The sequence below is a fragment of the Acartia tonsa genome, chromosome 15, assembly GCF_053477335.1.
Source record: "Acartia tonsa isolate MP-2025a chromosome 15, ASM5347733v1, whole genome shotgun sequence".
Classification (NCBI taxonomy): Eukaryota; Metazoa; Arthropoda; class Copepoda; order Calanoida; family Acartiidae; genus Acartia; species Acartia tonsa.
Genome location: NC_137274.1, coordinates 3,916,943 through 3,940,530, shown reverse-complemented (window position 1 = coordinate 3,940,530; position 23,588 = coordinate 3,916,943). Strand labels below are relative to the sequence as shown.

General features: G+C 30.4%; 3 protein-coding genes across 9 annotated transcripts in view; 1 reads left to right on the top strand and 2 right to left on the bottom strand.

Moving 5' to 3' along the window:
- Window positions 1–23,588, bottom strand: part of LOC145307377 (uncharacterized) — a 449,599-nt gene that overhangs the window by 177,899 nt on the left and 248,112 nt on the right. The gene's annotated exons all lie outside the window — the stretch shown is intronic.
- LOC145307226 (uncharacterized) overlaps window positions 1–23,588 on the bottom strand; it is a 57,138-nt gene that overhangs the window by 25,671 nt on the left and 7,879 nt on the right. The window lies entirely within an intron of this gene.
- LOC145307500 (uncharacterized) lies at window positions 10,155–23,044 on the top strand. Its single transcript, XM_080149956.1, has 8 exons — window positions 10,155–10,212; window positions 10,907–10,948; window positions 12,063–12,111; window positions 12,435–12,524; window positions 14,430–14,497; window positions 19,702–19,809; window positions 20,592–20,648; window positions 23,031–23,044. Exons 1-8 carry the CDS (start codon window positions 10,161–10,163, stop codon window positions 23,042–23,044), a joined length of 480 nt encoding a protein of 159 aa, XP_080006082.1. The 5' UTR covers window positions 10,155–10,160.

The window sequence follows — 23,588 nt, the reverse complement described above, 5'->3', positions numbered from 1 at the left end:
ATTCTACTCTAAATTTGCAAGTAAACTTCAACAAAAAGATTGTTATTTGTCGATTTTGATAGGTTTTAAGATATGTATAATAAAACTCAAAATACAACGATGTTTTCAAGGGAATAAATTTGTTTTTTTAAAGTTTGATTTATTTTTAAATGGGAAGTATTTAAGACTTAATTCTCAAAATAGTACTCTTAAAAAACATTAATCAGTGACATATATCAACTTTTTCCCAGCTTCGTGAACACTTTAAATCTAACAAATTAAACTCGATGGATTTATAGAATGTATGGATCAAGAAATTCTTTTCTAAAATATACTTTATTAATAGATATAAATAAATTGATGTATATTATTAATAGTCGCTTCGCCCCTAGCCTCTAGGGGGCTTTGCCCCAAGAGATTTGATCAAACCAATTTTACGTAATTTAGATTTTAAAAAATAAATCTAAAAAAAAAATTTTCTTTGTGGGGGGGGGGGGGAAGTCGACCCCACTATTTTAATTTTAGTTTTAAAGTGATCGCGAAGCAATTTTTTCAAACTGCATTTTTATTTACCTTTTCTTATTTTTTAAGTAATTTTCATAGTGTAATGCCTTAAAAATTCCACTAAGTTAGAAATAGATTAATTAAGGATGCGGAGATCCATTTCTCACAAAACTAACACAACAATCTGTGCACTTATAAGACTAAGGAAAAATCACCCTTTTCTTTGCTTACACATAAAAAAAATGAAATTCATACTACAAAAATTTTGTTGTACTACATTTCTTTTGAAATAAATTTTCAAACTTGATTTACAATAAAATATAAAACCTGCGTTAATTTCGTAAAATCAGTTACCAAATATTGATATATCTATGCAGGTACACTTACATATGAAAAATTGTTGAAATCTTCAGAAATTACATCATTTAAGAATAAAATTGGGCAAAAAGAGTAAATAGATATTATTTGCTATATATATCCAGCAAAAAATTAAGCAGTCTTGCTAAAGTATTTCCATAAACATAGGCATTTTTGTTTTTCTCTAAATGATCGCAAAAGAGCCATATTTCTATAGATACCTGCCTCTTTTTAAACCCTAGATATCCAAATTTAGTTTTTTATTTAAATTTTTTAAAAGCCTTAAATTCGTATTCCTATAATCATCATACATATTTTTTGACTAAACATTCATTTTAAATGAAAAATTTATATAAAATAAACTATCAGGGCCCATTATTGTAAGGAAATATGTCTGTTTTCAAAAACCGAGTTGGGGATTTGAAATGAAAAGGTCATCAATCAAATAAAATCTGGATAATATATAAGTTGATTTTAAAGGGCGAATATAGGTTCGATATGATATGAGCTTATATGAAAGGTGCCATTTCATACTTTTAGAATATCTATGCCAAATTTAAAAATTCAAAAAAATCCTTAAGTAGATTTTGCAATTTTCTGTTTCAATTGAACATATGATAAATGAGATTGACGACAAACGGTTTATTTTAGCCCTTTACAAGACTTTTTTTTGACTATTTTGCTTAAGTTTGATTGACTATTACAATGGCACGCATCTTAAATGATAATTTAAATGTTTATTATTTTAGATTATATACTCTTTAATTCAATTTTTAAAAAGCGTAGAAATAATTTGCGTAAAAGTTTTGACTAGGGTAAATAATACGTCTTAAAGTTTATTTTCTGTACAAAGATCATTGGTTAATTCTGGAAAATATAAAAACCCTGATGTACGCAATTTTAACACACACACACACAAACCTTAAAAAAACAGGGATTTGAAATCATTCTTCCTCCAAGAAAATTTTATCAATTATTTTTTTTTACTTTTTACATTATTTGATGTTTTTTTAACTTTTAAATATTTTACTTTATATAATTTGTATTAAGGTAGAAGATGGGTATATTTACCCCTGATTAATTGGTTTCCACATTATTACGACTATCCTTTAACGAAAGCTTTTTAATTCAACCTTGCTACGAAGCCTTGTGTGATGCTAGGGTAATTGAGTTCTTAGGGAACCACACTTATTACATAATATTATCTTGAGTTAGAAAGGTTTTAAGCTATAAACAGACTTATACAATTAGATATGTCAATATCCTTAAGTTATTTATAATCTATATAATGGCACCTTTGAAATAAGCTCATATTATATCAAACCTATATTCGCCCTTTAATTAATTTTTATCCAGTAATATGACTGTTTCATTCACACAGAGTTGGGTCTTTAAAACAAAAAGGTTGTTAATCATTAAGAAACTTTATAACATAGATCATGCTTTTCAAGGACGTCCAAGCATTTTTATTGGGGGGGGGGGGGAGAATTGAAAATTACAATTTCTGGGATGCCTACAGCACCACCAAGTTCATTTTGGAGGAAGAAATCTTTATATCATAGAGTTAGTGACGTCTAAGCTTTTTTATTTTATTGGGGTTAAAAATTTAAAACTTTGGGGATGCCTACCCCTTTATCCTCCACCCCCTAGGACGTCCCTGGTGATATTATGTAAAATCTCGACAAATTGGTTAAACAAGTTTATTAATTTATTGATTTATAATCATACAGATTTTGTTTATAAACCCAACTTATATTAGCCGTTTGTGTTTCCCTCTTTCTTTCTTCGTCCCCTCTCTTACCTGTCATTGTACAAATGGTACCAACGGAATTTGTTAAGTTGAAATATAGAAACCAAACATTTTTGAATATTGTAAAAGTTGCAGTCCCTTCAATGTATTTTAAGTTATAAGTTTGGACCAATATAGGACAATTTCAATAACTATAATAAGTAAATAATTGTATTCCCATAACTGAAAAGACATGTTATTTTATTCCCTTTTACGTATTAAAATAAAAGCCTTGCTTTAACCCTTTACAGTCAGGCCCCTTGCTGCACCTTAATCAGTCAGGGGGAGGGGGGGGGGCGTTCAACCCCCCCCCCCCCCTATTATATCAGTTCCTATTAGAGCTAGAGGGCTAAAAAATTTTGTGCAAGTCCCCTGTATTATGATGAATTTCCGACCTAAACTAAGTCAAGGTCAATTTTCGCTTCCTTCACCCTTTTATTTAACAACCTTTGTTTTTAGGTCCTTTTTTACTTATAATTTTCAAACGGCTGTAATTTTTTTATTTTTGAAGCTAGAATAAAAATTTTTTAGCAGAAAATGTTTATCTTTATGTAAATAAAATATTGACCCCCCCCCCCTCTATTTTTTTATCTCATTTTTTTTGTAGGTAAGATTATTCTGTATTAAGTTGTTTTATACTAGCAGCTTCGCCCCTAGCCTCTCATTTTTTAACACTTCTATTAACCCCTTCTCTCCCCAAAAAAATACAGAATTTTTTTTGTGAAAACAGATGATACAAAAGACATGGATGGATTTTTTTGGAAGATTGTGGTAGTGTCCCAACCCTCAAGAAAATAGCTTAAAACCACCACAGGACCATTAGGTATATTCCCTCAAGAGTAGATCTCAATCAGTTTAGTGGTTACTGAGATCTTAAGCTTCAAAAAGACAGACAGACATCAAGCTCCTTTGTATATACAGGGTGTTTTTTTTTATTAAGACAAAAGTATTGCTTAATATAACCCACTTGCCATTGACAGAAACTAATAATCTATATCTTAATTTCTTCATTGGGTTGGGGAGTTTTGTGTAAGAAAAAAATACTTGGCGATTTTCAACAAACTATGCCTTAAAAACCGGTTTTTCCAAAGTACCTATTTTTGGAAGATTTTTGGACATGACCAATTTAAAGGGTGTGCTAAAATGCGTATGTTTTTAAAATTCAAATTGCGCGGCTTGTGTTAATAGTAGAAAAAGGTTATGCATATCGTTAGAATCGTCATAAACTCTAGTTCTTGGATGCTTAAGAAATATTCCTGTGCTTCATATAGTTTTGGAGCTACGTGGTATAATGTCCCAACTTACTTAAAACTTTTCAACCTTTCTTACATTTTCCAACGTAGCTTCTATACTACAAATAGCATGAATATGACACATATATTTCTAAAAACTAGAGTTTATGACAATTCTAACGGTATGCGTAACATTTTTCTACTATAAACACAAGCCGCGCAATTTGATTTTTAAAAAGGCACGCATTTTAGCACACCCTTTAAATTGGTCATGATCCAAAAATCTTCCAAAAATAGGTACTTTGGAAAAACCGGTTTTTAAGGCATAGTTTGTTGAAAAGAAAAATAAGTGTCCAAACATTTCAACCACTAATTGTAATTAACAGAATTGGTTATTTTGTGTATCATCATTGGAGATGCACATCAATTTAACGGCCATTGTCTTATCCCTTTAGATCCCTGGACATCATCTCATTGTATGACTGCACAGGGCCCCATCAAGCCAGTACCAATATCTGTCAGGGATCTAAAGGGATAAGACATTGACCAATAGATTACACCTTCAACAGATTACAATTAGTGGTTGAAACGTTTAAAGGGTGTGCTAAAATGCGTATGTTTTTAAAATTCAAATTGCGCGGCTTGTGTTAATAGTAGAAAAAGGTTATGCATATCGTTAGAATCGTCATAAACTCTAGTTCTTGGATGCTTAAGAAATATTCCTGTGCTTCATATAGTTTTGGAGCTACGTGGTATAATGTCCCAACTTACTTAAAACTTTTCAACCTTTCTTACATTTTCCAACGTAGCTTCTATACTACAAATAGCATGAATATGACACATATATTTCTAAAAACTAGAGTTTATGACAATTCTAACGGTATGCGTAACATTTTTCTACTATAAACACAAGCCGCGCAATTTGATTTTTAAAAAGGCACGCATTTTAGCACACCCTTTAAATTGGTCATGATCCAAAAATCTTCCAAAAATAGGTACTTTGGAAAAACCGGTTTTTAAGGCATAGTTTGTTGAAAATCGCCAAGTATTTTTTTCTTACACAAAACTCCCCAACCCAATGAAGAAATTAAGATATAGATTATTAGTTTCTGTCAATGGCAAGTGGGTTATATTAAGCAATACTTTTGTCTTAATAAAAAAAAACACCCTGTAGATATAAATCTGTGCATCCAATTGGTTCAGCGGTTACTGAGATCTTAAGCTTCAGACAGACAGACAGACATCAAGCTACTTTGTATTATAGATATAAATCTGTGTATCCACTCTTAGTAAAAGCCGCACCCAGTTTCAGTAATGTAACTAAATGGATGTAAAATATACATGGATATTATGACAGGAGAAAACTTGTTGTCAATTTAGCCTCCAATATTCCCTCACATTTATTGGTTGGGCCATTTAACCAGTAAGAGGGAGGGGAAGGGGTAAAAGAATTAGATGGGGGAGATTGTTATTTTGGCCCACTACAGAGTTAATTTTACTATAAAACATGAAATTCTGGTGTAATATCCAAGTTTTAATAAATCCATTTGTCCATTTATAGCTATGACATAATCATTTTTCTTTTAACTAAGCCTTTACTGTTTAATTGAGCATCACAAGCCCCCCCCCCTCTCAATTAAAAATGTATCTTTCAGGGTTATATTCAACCACTAATTGGAATCTTCAGAGGGGGTAATTTTGTCTATCATTATTCGAGATGCACATCAATTTACGGCAATTGTCTTATCCCTTTAGATCCTTTTACATCATCTGATTGTATCACCAAGCCAGTTCCAATATTTGTCATGGAGGAAGAGGCCAAATGTTCTGTTTATTACAATAGTCCCCAAAGTTTTGAAATAAAGATTTCTTATTTGGTGGCTTAACAACTTTGGGGACTCAAATTATATTTCTAATTGATGGTTCATTAAGTTGAGTGTCTAAACTTTACAACCACTAATTGTAATGTAGAAAAATATTTTACCATTATAATAAAAACGAGGCTGAGCCAAATGAATTTTAATAAACAAAGCGGAGGAGAAGAAATGTTTGTTCCATGGATTAATAAATAGATTTTTCCAAATTAATGTGTTACATAATCTCATTGTATTACACAGGGCCCCAACTATGTTTGTCATTGAGGGAGGGGACATTGGACTGTTTATTACTATAGTCCCCAAAGATATAAAGATTTCTTATTTGGTGGCATAACAACTTTGGGGACTCAAATAACATTTTTAATAAAGTTCAACCACTAATTGTAATCCACAGAATATGTTATTTTGTGTATCATCATTGGAGATGTACATCAATTTATCGGCCAATGTCTTATCCCTTTAGATTCTTTTACATCATCCGATTGTATCACCAAGCCAGTTTGTCATTGAGGGAGGGGACATTGGGCTGTTTATTACATTAGTCCCCAAAGTTTTGAAATACAGATTTCTTATTTGATGGTTTAACAATTTTGGGGACTCAAATAATATTGGGCTGTATATTACAATAGTCCCCAAAGTTTTTAAAAAAAGATTTCTTATTTGTTAGCTCAATAACTTTGGGAACTTTTTTGTTGGTTTATAAACTTAAGTGTCCAAACATTTCAACCACTAATTGTAATTAACAGAATTGGTTATTTTGTGTATCATCATTGGAGATGCACATCAATTTAACGGCCATTGTCTTATCCCTTTAGATCCCTGGACATCATCTCATTGTATGACTGCACAGGGCCCCATCAAGCCAGTACCAATATCTGTCAGGGATCTAAAGGGATAAGACATTGACCAATAGATTACAATTAGTGGTTGAAACATTTGGACACTAAACTCAATAAACCAACAAATCAATATTCAATCAAAGTTATTAAGTGAACAATTGAGAAAACATCAATATAAAACATTGAGGACTAGTATGATAAACAATCCAATGCCCACTTCTTCCCTGTATATATGTACATACTACAAACATGAATATTTTCTGTGATTCACAGGCAAGAAAAATTGTGAGATTGAGAGTTAGAGAGAGTGTTAGAGTGAGAGAGAGAGAGAGAGAGAGGGAAAGAGAGAGAGAGAGAGAGAGAGAGAGAAAAAAAGAGAGAGATACATAGAGAATAAGTGAAAGAGAGAGAGAAGGAGAAAAGGAGATAGAGAAAAAGGAAAGAGAGAAATAGAGAGAGACTTATATGGATAGATAAAGAGAGAATGAGACCAAGAGAGAGAGAAAAAAGTTGAAAGAGAGAATGAATAAGAACGAGGGAAAAAGAGATTAAGAGAAAAGAGAAGAAGAGATAGAAAGAGAGTTAACCCATTAGTGCCGAGCGCCACTTTTTTGGGCCGATCGAGCTGAAAGTTTCAGGGAAGCTTTATAATGGTCAAAATGGAATTCGTATTTTTTTGTTTTGCTCTAGTGGCGTGCACAGGAAAGTTGCAAAAAAACCCGGTTCGGCTCGGCCATAAATACCAACCAGGCATTATTACCCGTTTGGGCGGTTTCCGCCGGCGTTAAAACCCGGTTTTGCTGTAAAAACCCGGTTATTTCGACCAAAAATCGAAAAATGTAATTTTTGAACGCCAAAAGTGAGATGAACACAAAATGTAAATAGCATTTATTTAGATAGATAGACAGATAGATAGATGGATATATAGACAGAGAGATATATAGATAGATAGGCAGATAGATAGATAGATAGATAGACAGATAGATAGATATAAAGATATATAGAAAAATAGATAGATAGATGTACAGATATATGGACTGATGTATAAATATATAGATAGATGAAAATGAGATAAAAAAAATCCCTTCCCTCCTCCTACAAATAATAATAATACACTGCAAAAATTTTTTTGTACTTGTATATTTATAGTTTAATTTAATTTTGGGACATTTAGAATTTTATTCACAAAAATGAAAATTATAAGATAATTATTGTAGAATAATGTATACAAATATATTCATCTTTTTTTATTTTAAAGGGTTTACTATGTGATGTGTCCTATTAAAGCTCCACATATGTTTTCAAGCTAGATTTATACTTTTACATACAGTGGCAATATTCTTCATAATTGATAGTGGGACAAACAATGCCACCCTCTTATTTATAACTTTTAAATAGTCTTTCTTGTGATGCTTTAGTTAAGTATATATTAAGAGAACCCCACAGGGCAAGTATCTACAGTTAAGAAATTGTGATAATTTTGTTGGAAAGAAATATATGTGGTCAATTGAACAATGAGAGTGAGACTACTACTAAAAAAAGTCTTTGTTTATTATTAATTTATTAATATTTGGGAATAGTGTAAAAACTAAAAATCTTATGAAACCCAACCAAAAATATTTCCTATATTCATGAACATTACCTAAAGTTCATGATTAGAATTTATATGAATGAGAGAAAATTGGAATTATGCAGAAACATCGAGCATAATTTTTTCTTGTATCACAAATTATACATGTATTATTTAGGATGGGATGGGATCTTGTTTTGAAGCAAGGAATAAAACAATCATGTGTATACAGTGTTAACTATTGGAGCCACAACAAATATGGCCCCATATTGTGTCTGCAAATTTATCTAACTACTTTCAGGGGTAATTACTAATAATGACTAAAATTATGTTACTCTTTATAATTTAAGTTCTACTATTTTTTTAGGAAATATATTCATTTCAAGGACATCTTTGTAGAGTAAAGTTTTGTTGATAAGCAATAATTATGTCAGAAAATTCAGTTGTGATAACTACATCTACAAATCAAGTTATTATCAACATATGTGTTTGGCTAGATATTTATTAGAGGAATTTATTTAAAAATTCCTAACTAAAATTCTTATATAAAAGTTAAAGGATGTATGTCTGTCTTTATCAAAGGATCTTGCTAACTGCTAATCTGATATGGTTCTTTATTTTTCCTAGATCCTGGGAAGGTTTCAAAAAGGGTATTAAAGATAAAAATTACCCCTGATATTTTTTTTTCTTTTTTAAGCTAAACTTCCAAACCTACCTCTAGGGGGCATAGCCGCTAGTTTAAAATAAAGCATAAGTGAAGATAATGGTGATAATTATCTTTTATTTGTTTACAAAACTTATGAGCTTTAATACTAAATGGTGCAACGTAGTTTAAAAAGTGCACATTACCGGATATTTTTCAGTTTCAAAAATATTTCCTACATTAATTTTTATGTTGATAGCAAGAGTATAATATTTCCCTCTAAAGTAATATGTCTATTACAAGATTCTCTACTTATATGTTCTAGTTTTTATGTCTCAGTTACTGAGAACTAGCTTTCTTAGTATGTGTGCACTTGTAGTGTGTATTAGGATTTTGTTTATATCAAAGTTAATTTTGTTTACCAATTAGCACCTTAATAGATTTAGGGGGGGGGGACATAGATAGAGACATGAAATTTTTATCTGGTGGTTCTTGTGCATTATAATAGGAAAAAAATTTTTTCTTCATGGCTGTCAGACCGCTTCCTAGCAGCTTTTTAGCAGCCAGTTGCTAAATATTAAAACAGCTGAAAATCAGCCAATTTTGAAGCTATGATTACCAATTTTAGGTGAAGCTTTTATTTTTCATAACAAAAAAATATCAATTACAAGTCATGTTTGTCAGATTGCTCTTTAGAAAATCGGTCAAAAATTGTTTAAGGAGCGGTCAATTGACCATGACCATCCTAATCATGGAAGTTCATTATTGCTCAAGGATTCACTAAAAAATTAGGTCTCTTGATGTAATAGAAGCCATGATATTCATGATATATGTCTAGAGTAAAAGCTGTACAAAAATGGGTCATAAAATCAGCGGTCAAATGGTCATAACACCACTTTTCTCAGATGATCATTGATATCTAAGTATTCACCAAAAAAATTTGGGCCTCTATCTTATTCATAAAAGTGATAATGTACAATTATTTAGGATTTTTCTAATTACTACTACTAAACTTAAAATGTTATAAAGTCACAGCTCTCTATCATATAATTACTAAACTTAAAATTTCATGAGGTCACGGCTCTCTATCTTACCTACAAAAAAATAACATTGAAAAAACTAGAGGGAGGGGCATACTGTATGTATATCTATCCACATTTTTATCATGCTTTGCTACTTATGGATGTTGTCATTTTGTTTATTTAAAAAATAAAAATCAAATACTCCAATCTAATTCAAATATCAACATGAAATAAAAAATTTAATTAAAAAGTTTTTGTCAATGATTAAGGATTATTGGAGCACTATACATTTATACAATAATGATGAATTATAATATAAAAAATATATTTAATTTCAGAGCCAACAAAATGTACTTATCCACTTTGTGGGTAAGCATCATTTGTGTAATTTTAAGTCAAGGTAGGTTTTAATGTTTTTATGTTAGAAACAAAGATTGGAACATCTATTACAACAAAAGTTAACAAATTTTAATTTGGTTCTAACAACAAATAAAAAACATTGAGTATAGTTTATTTTAGTTTACTAAGAAATCAAATTTAATCAATTACTTAAACAATAGGATGATTTAATCCTATCATATAAAGTAGCTTTTTTTAGCAGTCTGTTAAGCTTGGTAACCACTGAACTAATTTGGGTAAAATTCATTGAGGTCCTAATATGGTTTTTATGCTATATTTCTGTCTCTTCAACCTTCAAATACAGAGTTCCTCTATGCAAGGGGTACAGTTTATATTTTAAAATCAGCTTGCTACTAAATAATTATTTTCTATAAAAGCTTTAAATTATTATTTTTAGAATGTGTAAATTGATAATTAGATTTAATAGGGAAGAAAGGGACACTAGACTCTAAGTTATTCTGGTACACAAAGTTTTAAAAGCAAAGTTTCTCATTCAGAGGCTTTAAAACTTTTTCAACAATTTCTTACAGAAAAAAATTGATAGACTTTTCATTCAATAATACTAATATATAGAAGGGGTAATTTTGTTTATAATATAGAGAATTACACAATTTATTGTTAGTTGTCTTAACTCTTGAGATCTCATGTATTCAAATATTTAGTGTCATCTCAATTTTACAGATATTGTATTTTAGGTACCAATGTGCTTGCATGTAAGAAAAGTTCTAAACCTCAAGGTAATTAAACAATCAATCAAAATTTTACAATATAAACCCTACAGTGGTGGTTCATCCAGTTAATGCTTGTGTAATTGCAATATTATGAAACATTGAAAACATTGAACAACAAATTCATTTACCAACTCTTGACACCCTGCTTGAGAAATATTGGAGAAATATTCTTTACCCAGCACTTTTATGGAATTTTAGGTAGATACCTCGAACTCCAATTTGCATTTGCCTTAGCAACCTTAAATGAAAATAAGTATTAAATCATTATTAAGATATCTTGTTAGTTGCTATTCAGTTAAAAAGTATAAAAAAAACTTTGATTACAGCTGATCATAAAATTCTTTCTTTGTTTATCAATATACAGTAAGACCCACAAGTTTTTGTAATTTTCTTTTTGAAGATAGACAGCAGGAATTTTTATCAATTTTTTTGATTTAACAAGTTCACATTCTACATATTTTCGAAAAGTTTCATTAAGATTTGCTTATTGGTTGGGATGCTAGATAAATTCCTAGATTTTAAAGTTTTAGTGATTTTTTAAACTCAAATTGAAGATAGATGGCTGAAATTTTCAGGGATTCTACATTCTACATATTTCCATCAAGTTTCATTAGGATTTACACATTGGTTGGGATGCAAGATCGATTCTCGTAGTTTTCTTCTAGTTAAGTCTCTAATGGAGATGGTTAATAACAATATGTTAATCAAAAGCTTTTTGAATTCCTGACACAAACATAATTAAGTTTTTCTATATCATTTTCTGTGAGGGCAAGAACTAAGGGACATTGACATAAAATTGGCTATTGGGTATTACAACCTTATATTTTTTACAATTGTAAATCAAATGGACAAGGTTTGAATATGATAAACTAAATGATAAAGTATTTAGGATTTCTTGGATGCTCAAGTAACAAAACCTGCATTGAATCTAGCTTCAAATAATGAATATGGCTAAAAAAAGCACAACAAAACTTTTAGTAGAAACTATTTTAGGCAAATTATATCTTAAAGATAATAATGTAAGGGTCCTTTTTTTGGATTTATCCGACCAAGCAGCCACAAGAACAATATAAAAAAAAAAAAAAAAATGTTTGTTTTAAAGCAAAAATATTTAATTTAGTTACAGATGATGAAAGTTTTGATTATGATACTGGAGATAGCATGATCAGGTAATAATCACTCAGCATTTGTGTTAAAACATGTCACCCTGATATCTACCTTATAACAATTTTCAGTATACAAATGATGTTAAAAATAGTACCTACAACTTGATGCACATTACAATAGTAAGAGTAAGGGGAATGCCTTTTCCAATAAACAGGCACATTGCCATGTACTTTTATGAGTTCCAAACTAATGACTTGCAATTAAAGGGTTAATTGTCAGTTGGATATTACTTTACCTCATTAGAATCACTCATATTTATATATGTATACATTACTAAAATATTATCAACATATATATTAATAAAGTTAATCTTTCAATGCTTTAGGAATGCTAGTTATTGCTGGAAAGATGGCATTATCCATTACCGATTCATTGACATTCAAAGAGGTGAAGGATATGATGATAGTGAAAGAAGGTAATTAAATTTTAAGACAATAAATTCAAGCTTCTATTTCAGATAAATAGCCTAATTTCCTAGTAAATATTTGGGTGACCTATATAAACACTCTATTTTTTTATTGTCTGTTGCAAATTGCTAGACAATCCATTCTATATAATTTTGTCCCTCCCTTTCTTTGTCAGTAATTCAATGTCATTTCAAATTCATGGCGAACCCCACCTGAAAATGTGTTATGTTAGAAAAAAACCTGTGGAAATGATGATGTCAGAACAAGCTTCTCCTAAATCAAATTAGTTCCTCATATAAATTGAAAATTTTCTTGTTCCTTTGGTGATCAAATTTTACTTTTTTCTTTTGAGTACCTTCAACCTAACCTTCTTTACTGTCTTATTTTGTCATTCATGTTCATCTTGCAAAATTAGTCACATTCCATAATATACAGATATTGGAGCTTTCTAAAATGGTCTCTAATATTTTTCTAGCTCTAATACTTTTACACAGTAAAAAGGTGAAACTTTAAATTAGATATTTTAGAGAAAAGTAAAAGTATTTTCATATATTAAATCTTTCAAATATTGCACACAATTGACCAAATTGGACAGTTAAGATGTATTAAACTATCTGAATTTAATGTACAATCCAAATACGTTCTCTAAAAGACAATATAAGCCAATGAGAACATGCTGACATGGCTTTTGAAAATGCTTAAGAAAAAATTACTTTTTTAAAAATTGACTTTAGCAAGGACTTTTCAACAGATAAGCTGTATAATGTTGTCACTTAGTTATGAGAAAGCCAATAAAACAAAAATAGAATAATTTGAAACATTTCCAAGCAGATTAAAATTAAAAGTTCTCTAACATTTTTCTAGCTCTAATATGTTTTGTGATATATTATAGAGAAAAATACAAGTATCTTTATATAAATCTATCTAATATTGCTCCAATCTCAGTAATAGTTTAGAGTACCTAATGGTGTTTATTAGAAAAGAAATCATTGTTGAGGTGGCAAAAACTAATTTTATTTTATAAGGTTGTAAAAAATTTAAAAGAATAATCAAATGTTGGTAGAAAAAAATACAAGAATAAGTAGATTATAATTTTAAACTGCTTGGAAATGCTTAAAATTCTAACCAATTTTTGGTTTATTCACAATGACTATTTCTATTTTTCTTAGGATATGCTTATATTTATTCAAAATATGAGATGATGGTGTTTAATTAGCTTTCTCATTACAAAGTGACAACTTTATGCATCTTAACTTACCTTAAAATTGTTGCTAAAGTTGATTAAATTTAATTTTATTTTAAAAACCAGGAATCATTTTTTTCTTTAGCATTTTTAAAAATCACTTCATCATGCTCCTATTGGCCTAGTCTTATTAAGTATAGAGTATTTGGATTGTACATTGAATATAGATAGTTTTAGGCACATTAACTGTACAATTTGGTCAATTTGAAGCAATATTACATGAAGATATTTGTATTTTTTTTAATTTCTAATTTTATGTTTAACCTTTTTGATGTGCATTTTATCATTTTACAGCAATACTTTTGATAAAGTATTAGAGCTAGAAAAATGTTAGATATCTTTTAAGAAACCTCCAATATCTCTATATTTAACTGTCATGTGAACAAATTTGTGTGATGAACATGAAAGACAAAATAAGACAATAAAGGAGGTTAGGGAAAGTTACTCTAGATATAAAAGTAAAATTTGATAAAAAATGTAATTGGAAACAATTCAACTATGGGAACTTGGGAACCTACAAATTCAATTTAGGGAAAGCATGTTCTGAGCTCACACAAGGTCACACTACATCCTGTGAAAACCGTTTGGTTGGGGTGCGTATATTATTCAAGATGTCTTTAGTCATTTAATATTAGTATTTTCTTGGTTTCAAATTAAAGTTAAAATTTAGGTTTACAATTACTCAGAAAAGAATAATCAAAAGGCAAATGCAAAAACTGGAGTCACAACTTTCAAGAGGTATTTTTTATGCTTTATTATTAGATAGAAATGCATAATCCGTGTTTGATACTCATAATCATTTATTTCTACAGTGTAAACTAACTTTGTTGACATTTTTACAAAATCATGTTTAAATAATCATGTCCAAATCCTCTCAATTCATATATGAAGATTCTTATAACTCCTGGATAGGATTTTTACTATTTTTGAAGGCTACCTCCAACCTCACAATATCATCCATAGAAAATTTCCTTCCTCCCCCCCCCCCCCCACACAAAAGAAGAAAAATCATTTACATTGTTTTACAATTCCACAATCTAAAGATTTCTGTTCTGCTTGCCTGTTATGTTAGTTGCACTAAAATAAGCTAAGGAGAAATATCTTTTTAGTCATTTGGTCCAACATTTTTAAACCTTAATTGAAACTTGTTTAGTTGTCAATAGGCAAAATTAATAACAACAGTACAAAAAGCAGAAATATATCTCTTATTTTGCAAATATGAATTTTATTAACTCCATCTGTGTTAAGAGAAATGCCAACAAATCTAAAACTTTGTTTAGCCTATAATTGTGTAAAAGAATTTTTTGGGTACTGTAGCAAATTTAAAAATAGAAGTTTTAAGGCACTTTTTATATCAAATTTAGCAAAAATTTTTTAATAATTCTAAATAATTAAGTAATTCCAAATATATATATTATTTTTTTAAAACTTGCTTCTTGATCACTTAGAGTGATTAAGAATTAATTTTTTCAAAATGCATTTTTGTTTACCTTTTCTTATTTTTTAAGTAATTTCCATAGAATAATGCCTTAAAAGTTCAATTAAGAAAAAAATCAGTTTAAAATGCCGAGCTTATTTCCACATAAAGTTCACATTAAAATTTTTGCAACAATTAAACTATGAAATAATAAGCCATTTCTTCGCTCACAGATAAAAACAAAAAAATCAATACTTAGGAAATATTTTTGTAATACATCTCTATTAATATTTGTCTTTGAACTTTCTTTAAAATGTAATGAAACAGTTTGATTTATTTTATAAAATCCTTAACCAAATTTCAATATGTTTGAGCCGGTATAAAGACAATAGAAAAATTGTTTAAATCTATAGAAAGAATGATATTTAAGAATTAAATTGTTTAAAAAGTAAAAATTTATTATATTTGCTATATACTTCAGCAAAAAATTCAATCATTTTATTAAAGTTTTTCCATAAAAATAAACATTATTTTTTTTATTCAAATGAATAGTTATCGTAATTCATCACAGACACACACACACCCATACCCCACCTATCTTGCCACACACACTATCGTAGTATAACACTAACACACACATACACTTAACGCACCCACCCACAAACCCCCTTGCTACCTAAATAACCAGGGAACTAGAGGCATAAGACAATGGCCGATAAATTAATGGATATTCACAATGAAAATATACACAAAATTACCCATTTTGTAAACAATATTTGGTGGTTTTACCCTTACAGATCAGGGGTTGGGGGGGCTCCAAGAGCCCCCCCTCTAGTTTTTTCAATCTTATTTTTTTTAGGTAAGATGGAGAGCTGTAACTTCATGACTTTTTAAGTTTAGTAATTATACGTCGGCAAGAGTTGATTTTATTACGATATCTGGTCTGTGTCGGTCATGGTGTCCGGTCAAAGTCGGTTGGGTAGCAAAAAAAATTAGAAAAAAATCTAAATAAATCTTAATTTCTACTTTATGACTTTTGTTTATAAGGTAGAAACCTAAAATTTTTTTGGTGAATACTTAGATATCAATGACCTTCTGAGAAAAGTGGTGTTATGGCCGTTTCCCCGCTCCCTGACCGACTTTATGACCAATTTTTGTCCGGCTTTTACTACAGACATATCATGAATATCATGGCTTCTATTACAGCTAGAGACCTATAATTTTTTTTGGTAAATCCTTGAGCAATAATAAACAGATAAAAATATTAATTGGCACCGCCAACTGCCTTTTTACCGCCGTTACCGCCGAAAATGGCAGTTTCCGTTATTTGCGGTTTTTCGGCAATGATTGGAAAAAGTAATTTTTTTGTTATGAAAAATAAAAGTTCGTCCTAAAATTTGGTCATCCTAGCTGCAAAATTGGCCGCTCTACAGCTGTTTTAAAATTTAGCGGCTGGCCGCTAAAAAGCGGCTAAGGAGCTGTCTGGCCGCTATGACTAGAAAAAGTAATTTTTTCTAAAAATACACATGAACCACCAGAAAAAATTTTTACGTCTTTATCTGTACCAGGAGCCAAGATAGAGGGGGGGGGGCTCTTGGAGCCCCCCCCTGATCTATTAAGGTGGGAATTGGGGCCCGATCTGTAAGGGTTAAACATTTGGACACTCAAAGTAATAAACCAACCAATTAAAATTCTATGAAAGTCCCCAAAGTTAATTAGCCAACTAACAAAATGTCATTAACTTTGGGAACTAATGTAATAAAAAGCCAAATATCCATTTCCTCCCCGCATACAATTACATACAGAATGGTGAGTTTTAAATGAAAAGATTTAACAATATCCTATTTTATAAAGTTGTAAGCTTTTTTTATCTGTAGAGAAGGGACTGCTGAAACGATATGGCTCACTTTTACAGTGAAGCTATTTTTCTGCCCTTTTATATCCCTTTGAATATCCCTAGATACTAGAGATGCAGTTGCTTGTGGATTAGAAATTAGAAAAATATAAATTTAGATTTGGTTTCTTTTTATAGATTAAATAATATTTATTTAACAACTAACCCCCCAGGTAAAAATATGAATGTGTGAGAAAGAAGAGAAACAGAGAGAGAGGGAGAGAGAGAGAGAGAGAAAGAGAAAGAGAAAGAGAGAGAGAGAGAGAGAGATAGATAGATAGAGAGAGAGAGAGAGAGAGAGAGAGAGAGAGAGAGAGAGAGAGAAAGGGAGAGAGAGAGAGTTAATGCAAATACCGAGACAGAAAAATATATTTTAAATTTTGACCTTGAACTAATTTTAGTTTTTGGATTTTTTATAATTAAAATGATTGTCAAGTGTGTTACTTTTAAATGATAAATAAAAGAAACACACAATGTTTTATCGATTTTGAATGCAATTCTCACTACAATTGTTTGTATTTAATGCATTTATTATTTAATTTTCATAAAAATGACGTGCACGGTATTGAACTGTTCAGAAAATTTGAAAATTCTTTTTCATCTAATTAAATAGTTGTCATCTTTTTAGGCAATATTTTTAACCCTTAACGGTCGGGGGGGGGGCGTTGAACGCCCCCCCCCTCCGGTTTTTTCTATCTCATTTTCTGTGTGTGAAAGATAAAGAGCCCAAACTGCTTGACTTTTTAAGTATGGGTATGACACATAACTGAGAGTTGGAATTTTTTGAATATCTCCATCCTGGCGGGCACAAGATGCCAGCAAACCTGGCAGGGTCATCCAGGTAAAGAGCAAAAAATTTTTTTTGACTAAAACAAAGCATTTTATCATACCAAAATACTAAAAAATCCTCTAGTAGTACATCCTTATATGAAATACAGGTGTTCAAGCCACTTTCAGGTTCCAGGTATGATCCTGCAGGTCCTGATCCTCCAGGTCTCCAGAAATCTTTAAAAGGCTCCTGTGGCCGCAATTTTTTACTTAGAGACTTCAAATTTTAAACTTAAGCTTTTCTTACATGTCTACATAACGTATTAAAATTTCATGAAGATCCGCCGCCGTTTTCCTGCCGACCGCCGACTGCGGCGGCTGGCAGCTGCCAAGTACAGCTGCGGCCGCTGAAATTTGTATTTTGATATTTCTAATGTAAAATTTACATAAAAATAAACATTTTCTGGGAAAAAATTCTTCTAGCTTCAAAAATAAGAAAATTACAGCCGTTTGTAATTTTTAAATAAAAAAGACCTAAAAACAAAGGTTGTTAAATAAAAGGGTGAAGGAACCGAAAATTGACTTAGACTTATAAAAGGTCGGAAATTCATTATCAAACAGGGGACTTGCACAAAAAAAATTAGCCCTCTAACTGAGATAATTAGGGGGGGGGCGTTGAACGCCCCCCCCCCCGACCGATTAAGGTGCGGCAAGGAGCCCGACTGTAAAGGGTTAAAGATTTATCTTCCATTGTCAGTTATCTACCTATATATACAACATTATTTGCAAATTCACAGCCACTTTAATCTATTAACCCATTAGTGCCGAGCGCCACTTTTATGGGCCGATCAAGCTGTAAGTTTCAGGGAAGCTTTATAATGGTCAAAACGGAATTCGTATTTTTTGTTTTGCTCTAGTGGCGTGCACAGGAAAGTTGCAAAAAAAACCGGTTCGGCTTGGCCATAAATACCAACCAGGCATTAACACCCGTTTTTGGTGCTTTCCCCCAGTTTTAAAACCTGGTTGACCTGTATAAACCCGGTTATTTTGACCAAAAATCGAAAAATGTAATTTTTGAACGCCAAAAGTGAGATGAACACTTTTTAGAACTTTGATACGATCCGTAATTGAAAACTACACAACCTCATGTAATCTAAAGAGCTACAAGTATAATACGAAGCGATTTATTTCAAATTTAGTGTTTCGGCTATAGGTGCCGCCGTTTTCGGGTAAAAAAACCCGTTGCTCGAAGTTTTAAAAGACACACACTACAAAAAAAGAACATATAAAATTTGGGTGTTACATATCAGAAAACGAGCATAAAACTATTGGGTGACACCTATAGAAATTACTAGGGTTATTAGGGTGGCTCAAACCCTTACTAATGACGTAAACTGTTATTTTATTGGTTGAAAAGTTAAAACCGGGTAATAAAAACCGAAACCGAGCCAGGTTTTAAAATTTTCGGGTATTTATGGCCAAGCCGAACCGGGTCATAATAGGGCGTAAAAAAATGATAAAAAAATCATATAAAAAATTATAATTTGAATAAAACGAATTCACAAATAGATGTACTTGTCAATAAACATTAGATTTCACAAAAAAAATCAGCAACTTTACTATAAAAACAAAAAAGTTAGAAGGGTATTTTGAATTTTCATGATTTTCAAATTTTGTTGAGCTATACCAGCAAACGGAAGTAAGCTAAACTGCCTGCTCCAGGGGGAAATGAAAGTCAGGGTAGTAGAGGGGGGATTCATTCTGAGAATGATGCAATTATGAAGCCGGAAACCGGTTTTTTTTCCATTTTTCGGAACCGGGTTTTAGTGCCCGGTTCGGCACTAATGGGTTAATTTAATTAAGATTGTATCAGATTTATTGATCTGGATGAAAATCCAGATTCTGAACTATATAATGGACAAGAATTGGAAATTACAAGATGGGATAAAACTTCATGCCGTGCAACAATAGGTACCAATTTGACAATTTTTTTATTCTTAGGAATTACACTTACTTGCATCTATTGTAAACTACCAAGAACAGTACAGTTTGTCTTTATCAGAGGCTCTCTATAAATCATCAATGAATATTGTTAACAGTATTACTCCCAAAATGCTCAATCTTGAAGTATTGAAATGTTAATGTTTTGTATTAAAGTCCAAAATTCTCAAACTTATTTCTGGTTTCTTTCACTCAGATTACAGAGATTAATTTGTTTAAGTAAAAAAAATATTTTTGCCATTTACCCAGACACAGGATGCCAGTTTTTGTGGCATTCTGTGTCCGCCATGATGAAGATATTAAAATAAATTCAACTCTCAGTTATGTGCCATACCCATATCTAAAAGGTCACTCAGTTATGGCCCTCTAAATTTCACAAACAGAAAATGCAATAGAAAAAACCAGAGGGGGTTATGTTCAATGCTCCCTCCCCCAACCATTAAGGGTTAAGCTTAATTAAAAGTATATCATGAGTAACAGAATCAAAAGCTTTCACTGCATCAAGGAATACTCTGACAACATTGTCTCCATGATTTGAAGATTTATTAATATGATCAATTATCATAAGAATTACATTGTTAGTAACCTATCTTTGAGAAACCCAAACCAATTTTTCTCAAAGAAATCATTGGCATACCAGAAATACAATAACATTCTGCAAATTAATTTTCAAAATAGAATTTTCAATTATTTATAAACCTAAAACTAAGTCATATTTTATCCTTTTACATAACTTATTCCTAATTTTTCAGGATCAACATCTCCATCAACATTATATCTTGGCACTGCAGAATGCTATGCTAATAATGGTATACTTTTTTTTAATGTGTTTTTTTTAAATACCTATGGTTAGATTTACTAAAGATGATTGATAACCCTCCCTCCCCCCCCAACATCTGTAGCCATACCGAGATAAGTAAAAAAAAATTTTTAAATCTGTCTGTTTGTCTGTCTGCTTATCCATCTGTTTGTCTGTCTGTCTTTAACTCTGTCCATCTGTCTGTCTGTTACTCTGTCCATCTGTCTGTCTGTCTGTTTTTCTGTCTACATGACTGTCTGTCTGTCTTTTTGTCTGTCTGTCCGTATGTCTATTGTTTTTCTGTTCATCCATCTGTCTGTCTGTCTGCTTATCCATCTACATGACTGTCTGTTTATCTGTCCAGCTGTCTGTCTGTTACTCTGTTTGTAACTCTGTCTGTCTGTGAGTCTGTCCATCTGTTTATCCTTCCACATGACTGTCTGTCTGTCCGTATGTCTTTTGTCTTTCTGTTCATCCATCTCTCTGTCTGTCTTCTTATCCATCTATTTATCCATCTACATGACTGGTCAGTCTATCTGTCCGTCTGTCTCTCCATAACTCTGTTTGTAACTCTGTCTGTCTATCTGTCTGTCCATCTGTTTATCCATCCACATGACTGTTTGTCAGTCAGTTCATCTTTCCAAATTACAACATAACACCAAATGCCCATTGAAAGCTCTATAATTATACACATATGATACACAAATTACCCATTCTGTAGATTTTGATTAGTGGTTGAAATGTTTGACACAAAACTATATGATCCAACCAATGAAAAGTCACCAAGGTTATTAAGCCAATGAATAACAAAACTTTACTATGGTGACTTTGGGGACTAGTGTAATAAATGAATGGATATGCCTTAAGTCTATCATATTATGTTTTTAGTCTTATTTTGATTTAAATTATGTGTGTCATAAAATATTTATTAGAGGTTTAGTGATTTTTAATGTTTATTTTACTTAGATTTAATGTAATTACTATGTTAACTATTTTATGTAATAACAATGTTGTTAAAGTTATAAAGGCTTTTTTGAAATATAATACTATTATATGAAATATTAAGCTTTTTTTGTCTGTAGCCAAGGATCTTGTTAACCATTGAACTGATATGGTTCTCCTTTAAAACGGAGCTTCTTATATATCCAGAGAAGGTTTTTAACTATTTATGGGGAGGGTGTCTCCATTTTAAGTGTCCCTAGAGGCTTATAGGTGCATAACTGCTAGTCTATAATACAAAGTAGAACAATTTTGTCTGTCTGTTTGTTTGTACCAAAGGATCTCACTAACCTCTGAACCAATCAGGTTCTCCTAAATTTTTACTTATTTCTAAAATCAAAATAAATAGTGCTCCTAGAATCCTAGGGACAAGGCCGATTGTATAAAATAAAGCGGAAGCAGAAAACTTTCAATAACATAAACAGAATAATAAATAAGTAGCTATTGAAAACTCTTTACAGACATACAAAGTAAATTAAATTAGAAGATAATTAAAATCATAAAATTAAAACATTGAATGCTAATAATTTTATTGGTTATATATCAAGGTTAATTAATCCATTATAATAAATGTTAATAATCAAAAGTTTCAAATATCCAAATCTATAATTATTTTGAAATATTGCTTTAGATTAAACTTGAATCAAAAAATAACTTTTTATATCTTTATAAGAAAAAAAATGTATAGATTTGAATTGATACAAATGAACAAAATATAAACTTGCAAACTAAATTAATATGTTATAATGATTATTATATCTGTAAATAACTAGCTTTATAATGTTTAGATAAAAATGATTGCAAACAAATAACAGGAATTTTTTAAAGTTTGTTTCAAAAGTAATACAATTACACAGGAGTCTAAAGATTTTTGGAAGTGAGGGGAATAAATTTAAATATCATTTGATAGGATTTTTTTTTATATCAAAAATGAGATAAGTTTTAGAAAATATTTTAATAGCCAGGATAGAAACTGCAATCTTAAAACTGAAGATGTTTTAATTTTATTTGCAATATTTTTTTTTAATATCAACATAATTATATATAATAATATAAATGAAATATAATAAAACACAAAATGATACTGTTGAATATATATGATACAAACTTTTTTTTAATAATTATGTACAAAAAAATCTTCCAAAATATTTGTAAAAATCCTTTAAATTTAAATCTATTTTAAACTTTAGTTTTACATTGACATCTGAAGAGTGCAAACATGCACAAAACAATTTGCAATGTCTGAATAAAAATGTAAAATTCATATTTTGAGTTAACCTCTTAAATGATACAGAATATATATATTCAGCAGATAATAAATCAAACTGGCAGAATCTTGAAAGTATAAATATTATTGATTTAATTTAAAGTATTTATAATATCTTATGTTTAGATCATGATACCTGATGTTTCTAATACCCAAAAATCTAGATTATTTTGTTAGTAAACTGGTCCAAATTATATCTTTAATATCAAATTCTTATTACTTAGTCAAAATTCATGCCAATTTGCTCCATATACCATGTTTATATAGTAGACACTCAGTCCCTTAATGTAATTAAGATATTCAACAAGACATAAAAGACCAATTAGTCAGTAAACTAGTTTATTATCTTCAATAAATCCTTATAATAAAGCAAAATGATATATTTGTTTGTTTGTCTGTGTGTCTGTCTATAAGAATATTGTAATGGTTTCTTTTAGGATATTTTGATCTTTTATTGTCTCTTAATTTGAAATGATTTGAGGACACAAAGAAAAATTTCTTTTCAAAATCAAACTTGAAGTAGCAAAAATGGATCATATTCTACATTCTATAATATTGTTTATTTGATAACTCCTTTCAGATACAATTATTGTTTTTTCATCTAAAATATTAAAAAAGGATAACCAATATTCAAATCATTTCTCGGATGGTGGTTTAGTTTGATCTCTAGGAAAATTTATGTCA

Excerpts from the sequence above, each read along its gene's own strand:
- LOC145307500 (XM_080149956.1), top strand. The coding sequence starts at position 10,161 with ATGTACTTATCCACTTTGTGGGTAAGCATCATTTGTGTAATTTTAAGT. Across the intron at positions 12,112-12,434 it reads ACTGGAGATAGCATGATCAG|GAATGCTAGTTATTGCTGGA; the intron begins GTAATAATCACT and ends TCAATGCTTTAG. Across the intron at positions 12,525-14,429 it reads TATGATGATAGTGAAAGAAG|GTTTACAATTACTCAGAAAA; the intron begins GTAATTAAATTT and ends GTTAAAATTTAG.